The 7,730-nt window shown below is 40.1% G+C and overlaps 1 protein-coding gene across 1 annotated transcript; it reads left to right on the forward strand.

The window, feature by feature from the left end:
• Window positions 1–1,647: 1,647 nt before the first annotated feature.
• dkk3a (dickkopf WNT signaling pathway inhibitor 3a) lies at window positions 1,648–6,203 on the forward strand. The gene is made up of 7 exons (XM_073463847.1): window positions 1,648–1,872; window positions 2,130–2,240; window positions 2,329–2,388; window positions 4,018–4,110; window positions 5,080–5,224; window positions 5,842–5,998; window positions 6,116–6,203. Exons 1-7 carry the CDS (start codon window positions 1,648–1,650, stop codon window positions 6,201–6,203), a joined length of 879 nt encoding a protein of 292 aa, XP_073319948.1.
• The last annotated feature ends 1,527 nt before the right edge of the window (window positions 6,204–7,730 follow it).

The following is a 7,730-nucleotide window of genomic DNA, read 5'->3' on the forward strand; positions in this document are numbered from 1 at the left end:
TAAAAAATTGATTGTCTTAAAAGCCAGATCATCTAATACGTAAACTGTATGTAAAGGCGTGGGCATTCGCCCTTAACTAAAATGTCAAGATTGTAAAGATCTGGATGGCTGAAATATACGCAAATAAATTAAAGGGATGATCAAGACTGACGCTTCTGCTACAATACACCGGCTTTTCAGGTGTTACTAAACCTTTTGCATGAGGCCACCTGGCGCCACACGTCCCCTGTTAATCAACACATTATACTTTTAACAAAGTGTCAGCAGAAACGTCAGTCTAGCCAGCACATGGACAAAAGCACTGAACAAACACCGCAAACGTGGGCGCACATACCTTGTAGTGGAGTCCGCGCCTGGATATATTTACTATGAAAGCAAAGGCCGCCATCTTGTGGAAAAACTATGGAGCTACGTGTACTAGGTGTCAGGTTTAAAGGGTCGGTTCAACCAAATATGAAACACATTGTCTTAGATACCTAAATGGGTGTGCTTTAAAGGTGCACTATATAGTTTTTGGGATTTATCATTAGAGGAAAAAATATGCCTAAGCAAACTAAGCAAACTTTCATGACGGAATAAACTGAATAAAGAAACTGACCTTAAAGGACAACACAATTTCATACTGTTTTATTTTGCTTATATTTGGCAGACCCTGCCACCTTTCTAGCTTCAAACACAGTTCTGGGGACCTTATTTTCCTCTGAGAACAGCTTGTTTATTCAGTTCTCGAACAATAAATATTTTGTCTGTATTATTATCTAATTAAAATTGTAAATATATTTTAAAAAGATCAGTATTTGACCTTTCTGCCCCCACATCAATACAATAAAAATAATTCTGTTTTTAACAGCAAAAATATCGAAACGAAAATTGCCCCGATTTCCATTTTTCATGCGGACTATTTCTTTGCTTGAGAGGCTGTTCAGTTACAATTAGTGTATCACATATTAACAATTTTAAGTATCTATGTTAGTTAATCAGCTTTCAAAATACAGCTGTATTTGAATTAGATCAGGACTTGCAGAGCTCCTGTAAGGATAAAGTCGTAAACTTGTATATGGTTGCTAACTAGCTAACTTTTGCGTTTTCAAGTAAGCAAGCTAGCTACATGAGGTCATGTTTGAGTTCATTTTTGCAGTCTCACCTTGAACCCTTAGGTTAAATACTAACGTTACGGAAAAATATATCGGCTGCATCTGTGTTCACTCTTATGTTAATGTTTAATTCCATTCATCTCACGGTTAATCAATAAGTTTGTTTTATTAGTTAGCAAGAGATAAGGAGAGCTAGCATGAAACCTAAGTACTGTTGCCATGGCTACGTGCAGTTTACCTCGCGTACTAATTCAGAATGGCGGTTAAACTTGACCGGAACTATGTTCGAGGTGTCCTGGGTAAGTTTATCGAACAACTAGAGCCGCTTAGAAACTGTTGTTATCACATATTTGCGTTGAGGCCAGCTAATGCGTGAGTTTTTACCTGTTTAGGAGATGTTACAGGGGGTTAACGAGTATGAGGTGGTGACCCCCCTCACAGCGACGGAGACGCATCAGCTGCGGTGACGCTGTTTGTGTTTCTCAGCATCACCGCCACACCCTCGTCAGAGTGCAGCAGCAGCAGCAGCAGCAGGACCAGCAGCAGCAGCAGCATGATGCGAGTCGCCCTGCTAGTTTTGGCTCTCACGGCAGTCTGCAATGCCATCCTCCCTGAGATAGTGGACTCGGGCATCAGTCACATCCTGGAGGATAATTCCGACCAGAGGCAAGCGGAGCTGGACCGCATGTTTGTGGAAGTGGAGCAGCTGCCAGAGGATCCGCAGAAAAAGCCTGCTGCTGCTGCTGATGATGATGATGATGAGGATGCGTTTCACCAAGTAGGCAGCCAGTTGCACCTCCTCAGTCAGCATCCAGCTTTTTACATGACATGGCATTATTTCACTGCTCACTGCTGGAAACAGCCTTTGATAGAAGTGGTGTTATGGTGTGTTTTAAAAAGGACTAAAACACTTGTATCTATATTAAAAGCTTGGAGGCAGAGACAACAGTGGATAGTGCTAGGATATGGGTGTGACTTCATTAATGCAGCTCTTTACCTTAAATATATTTCTTCTTTTCTCTCCGATGCTTCCAGAGGAACAACGAGAGCGTCCCTCTCGGCCCTCAGCCCAGTCACCTTCCTCACAATGACACTGAGTCTGATAAAGTGACTGACAGTGAATCTGTCCACACCTCAGTAGACCAGGTAGGTTTATGAACAGTGAACAAAAGTGAGACAGTGTTTGTTTTCCTTTGTGACTGAAACATAACAGACGTCCCACCTTCACACACAGGAGACAAACAACATTACCACAGCCGACCAGTTCAGTGACCTGGGGAACAATATTGATCATGTAAGTTTATTCTGTTTACCTAAACGTTTTACCAGTTAAAGAAAAAAATCCATATTTAAACAGAACTCTTGTTTTTCATTTGACCTTTGACTGCTCAGGTTCAATATCTCAACACGAAAAGGCCTCAAGATTGCATAATATCTGGTAGCAGCTACGCCAATACAGATGCCAATCATTAGTAATCGAGGAGACCAATAACCAATGTTTGGACCCATTTGCAGTATAAATTAAAATTATAGTGTCAAACTTTAAAATAATCAGTGTTGAAATGTAACCAAGTACAATTTACTCATGTACTGTACTTGAGATACTGTACTGTACTTGTACTACTGAGATACTTTACTTGAGTATTTCCATTTTCTGCCACCTTATACTTCCTTTACACTACATTTATTTGAAAACTGTAGTTACTGGTGACTTGGCAGAGTCAGGTTAGTAAGTGTTGATATGTTACTTGTGATGTGTAAAAAATCAGATAGTGTTGACACTGAATGAGCCCACAGTGTGCAGACTACAGACAGAGAAAGGATGCTGCATCAGAGCCAAAATAGAGCATTTTAAACATGACCAAAACAAAACACAGATACCAATATTGATTGATTATCGGCCCTGATGATTGGCCAGGCTGATAATAAGTGTGTCCCTAGTGTGAGCAGGATGTACAGTTTGCATTCGTATCCTCACCACAGCTCAAGTGCATGTATCAGAAATTTGACAGAACAAAATTGTTGATAAATAAGTGGAGACGTTTGCTGTCAGGGGTTAAAGCCTCAAACAGAAGGGGCTCTTACGAAACAACACAGATTTAGAAACAAGCTCAAAGAGCAGCTGTCTGATGACATCATTTATTTGGCGTGTTGGAGTGTTACAGCACAAGTAAAACACAGCACCTTCCATATTTTGTAATTCTTGTCATCTTGCTACTTTTACACTTTGTATATTGACAGAAGAGAGTCCCCTGAATGATGTGCTGTAAAACACACTATAGAGAGGCAGGAGAGCTACAGTAAATAGTCTGTCCCAGTTACAAGAGGCAAAAATAAAACTGGAGGAGGTGCCTCTTTCTTCATAAATATTTTGCAGGTTTTTTTCCTGCTTAATTAGCTACAAAGGCGTTGATGGAAGCTAAAAGTACCTTAAAATAACAGCTTCAGAATAATTCTGATGGTACAGTGTCTTGTAATAGGGTGAATCATGTCTCTGTTTCAGCCACTCCGCCCCCCCCATCACTTGTTTCTGCACAAGGTAACTTCAGTGAGAGAGTAGGATCACAGTGTTACATACATGTTCACTTCATTATACAAGTTTTCAAGACTTGCATTGTGTCTGACAAATCGTTACAGTGTTGTTGCACTAACTTTGGATTTGAAGCCCCTGTAGTGTCACACAATCTGCAGATGGAGTGGCCAGAGATTTCAGAGACTGATTTATTGACTATTGTTCAACATATTTTACAAAAACAAATTGGAACGCAGCATCATTTCTAACATAAGTACACATTAGAGGCTAACTCATGTTATTGAAAATGTAAATAATGCCATTTGTATGTCAACACCTCTGTGATTGCTGGTGCCCTGACAATGAGGACCAAATCACTGAGTTGTAACCCTTCCTCTCACTTGTCTTTAGGGATGTATGTCTGCTGAGGACTGTGGGAAGGAGAGGTATTGCCTTTATGACACGCACAACTCCAAGTGTCTGCCTTGCAAAGCAACGGATGTAGTAAGTGAACCTCACTTACCTTTATATGGGTACCTGCACTATTCAGTTTAAAGGATAAGTTCACCCAAATATGAAAATTCATTGTCTGCTCACCCCCGTCCCAGGTACGAAGTTTCGTAGTCCACAAAACATTTCTGGAGTTTCACAGTTAAAATGTGCTGCAGCATTCTCCTTAACAACTGGAGGAGATGGGGACTTGTTTTAAAATGGAAAAAACTATATATATATATATATATATATATATATATATATATATAAATACTGTATATACACACACAGTCACTTCCAGGCAGCTGGTGTTTCACTTCAACTGCATTGCAGTGTGTCCACAAGTGTAACTGGAGCGTGTTGCTTGTGATCAATGTGTCCTATGAGCTTCACATGAAAGGACAGCAAGTGTCAAGGTTAAATAAGACCTCGTCCTTTTCCGCCGCTCTCACAAAGGATGTCCAGAACAAAATGAATATTGCTCATGAGAGTCTTCTCTGTAGAGACTCACCTACTGGGTTTGTTTAAGACTGAGAAGTGTTTAAGATTCTTTGGTGTCATCACTGGATGAACTGGCCTTGGTGTAGCAGAGTATAAAGCATCGCAAAGGGATAAGATATTGGCAGTCTGCCTAACAAGGGTTCAGTGTACATGAATAATAATAAATACACAGAGGAGAGGAGGATCTGTGTCTCGTCAGAAGTGCTGCACTGGAAAACTCTGCATGGAAATAAGCAGAACACTGTTTCCTGTTTCCCACATTAACAATTCATACAGGGTCTGTAGGAACAGGAACTTGTCTAACCGCTTTCAGAGACCAGCTGACCTGCTGATCTAATTTATATTTAACCAAAAAAACATCAGCAGACTTCACGCTTAAAGAATCATTAATGTCATTAATGCATGCTATGTTGCATTAAAGAATTTGCATTCAATGAAAGATGTTTGCTGAAATAATGAAACATTTTTCTATTCTGTCAGTCCTGCACGAAGGACGAGGAGTGCTGTGGTGAACAGCTGTGTGTGTGGGGTCAGTGCAGTCAGAATGCAACGAAAGGAGAGGCTGGCAGCACTTGTCAATACCAGACTGACTGCAGCTCAGACCTCTGCTGCGCTTTCCATAAAGGTACAGTACAAGCACACAGTGCAGTATATGCTCTTTAGCAGTGTTTGGAAGGTTACTTTTGAAATGTAATATGTTTTATGTTTATAGATGAACTACACAGTATTTATTTATATTAATGATGGTTACTACAAAGTGTTACCAAATGTTTTAACTGGGCAATAAACTTACAAAAACTTAATTTCACAGACAAAATATCGAGCTAAATTACCTCTTGAACACACTCGACTATCAATCACATCAATGCAAGCAATGTACACTGATTTGATTGGCAGACAAGAAGCTGTGCAAATGCAAACAGGAGTATCAATCAAAAGCAGCTCAGTATTTGAGCGTTAATGTTGTGTTCCAGCATCAGAGGTCAAAATCTGTGAAGTCAGTGTAGGAGTTGTCTTGAACGAATCAACACTCCTCAGTGAATGGAGCCTGTCCTGGCATAAACAGCTTTTTGTCATTCTACCATTGATGGTGTTGCACTGTTGCATTCCTGCACGGTGAAAAGATGCAACACATTACATTTATTTTGTCATTTTATTACATGCAACTCCAGATCGCTGCTCTCTAATGATTCTCTACATTCCCTCAGAAACTGTATCTGTGCGTTGTCTCTGTGTGTTCAGCCCTGCTTTTCCCGGTCTGCTTGGCCAAGCCCATTGAGCGTGAGCGCTGCTTCGGTGCCTCCAACCACCTGGTAGAGCTGTTGTCCTGGGACATGCAGGACCAGGGTCCCAGGAAAAACTGCCCCTGCGCAGGAGATCTCCAATGCCAGCACCTGGGGTGAGTGTGGTACATTTAAGAGAATCAAATGTCTTAAATCTTGTGTTTGCTGTTAAGTGAATGATTCTTTTAGAATAAATCCACGATATTTAAGCTTTACATGCATGTCTTTGACAGGAGAGGGTCCATGTGCCTTAAAGGAGAGGAGTCGAGTGAAGAGGACCTGACAGACAGCCTGTACTCAGAGATAGACTACATACTCTAGACAGCTTGATTTGATTCACATTGCCTTGTAAACAACTTGACGAGTCATAGCACTTTGCTTGCCAGCTTAATCCAAAATGGTAAAAGCATGGAAAATGGATGAAAATATATTTATTTTATTTGCTCTAATTGAGACCTGAGGGTTACAATCCTTGAAGGTTTCTGAAAATGTAGATATGAGAATCACTAACAGAGAACAGGAACTATATTTGCAATGTCCTGTGTTGATACTAAACGCTGCTGCATCTCTATACTGCACTGAAACTCTCATCTAATGCTAACCCTTATCTACATGAGCTGTAACACAGTCAATATAACTCTAGACACTGAATATCTGTAGACTACTCGCCTTACTACTTAAAACTGTGAGACCAAAATAGAGAAAAGTTACCTTTGAGTCACCTAGTTTGCAGTCTATTTACTGTGAACAAGGAAGAAAATGAAACCAGGTTCAATCATGTACTGTGTGACTAATACAACAGTATCACAGAAGCAGGCGATAATAAATATTTGGGTTTTCAAGAATCACTCCCCTCAACATGACACATACTGTATATTCATCTACAGGACGCCAACACAACCATGAGGTGTCAGCAGAGCATGTGTTAGCAGGATTCTGTTCGCATGTAAAAAGCTGCTGCCAACGACTACAACAATTAATCATGTTGCCAACAAGAAAGCAAATTTGCATCCTCGTAAATGTCTAATAAAACTGACCCCAAAGGTTTGATTAAGACTAATTAAAATTCTAGCTGCCTCAATACTTTAATGTTATTTATAACAAAGGTTTTGTTTTTTCTGCTTCACTTTCCCCGGCTGTTCCTGAAAAAAAATGTTCTGACAAACCTTGCTGCAAATTTTGCTTGAAGATCTTCATGTTGCTTTGTTCCACTGAGCCACGGTTTGTTTTTTAACAAGACTCAAGCCTCATGTCAGAGATGACATGTTATTATTCACGAGAAGAGGAAACGCTGTCCAGAAAGCCATGTTGTGATTTACTCTGTCTATATTAATATGTAATGTGTATTCCTTACTTCACTTTGATTTTCAGTAACTGTATCTGGTTGATTGTTGGCTGTCGGTGACTTCAAACACATTAAGGTTTACAGCAGGTGCTGGTAAAGGTTTGTATCAGGGTCGGTTCTGAACAGCCACAGTTACAGAGCAGGAACTTCTGAGCCGAAAGCCGGTCCTGAAATAGTTTTGTCTTATACTTCAAGGTTTGCTGCAAGTTTAAACTGTAACGGTGCTGTATGCTTTAGTCAACTGAGCTAAATACTCAACAAAAGCAAGTTGTGCAGCACTGGAAAAATGCATTGATTTATTAGATACGCATGCACGACCTAATGCAGTCAGCCCCATAGCCATGCAAAGAAAAACAGTTGAGATGTTAATACATGTAATTTGTTTTCAGGCTACACTTGTAATAAATGGTATTGCTGTACATTATGAGGCGTTTCTAATCCACCCTCAAATTGTCCATTATAAGAATCACAAAAATGTGACTGGTTGCCAATAAACTGGACTG

The sequence above is a fragment of the Pagrus major genome, chromosome 4, assembly GCF_040436345.1.
Source record: "Pagrus major chromosome 4, Pma_NU_1.0".
Lineage (NCBI taxonomy): Eukaryota > Metazoa > Chordata > Actinopteri > Spariformes > Sparidae > Pagrus > Pagrus major.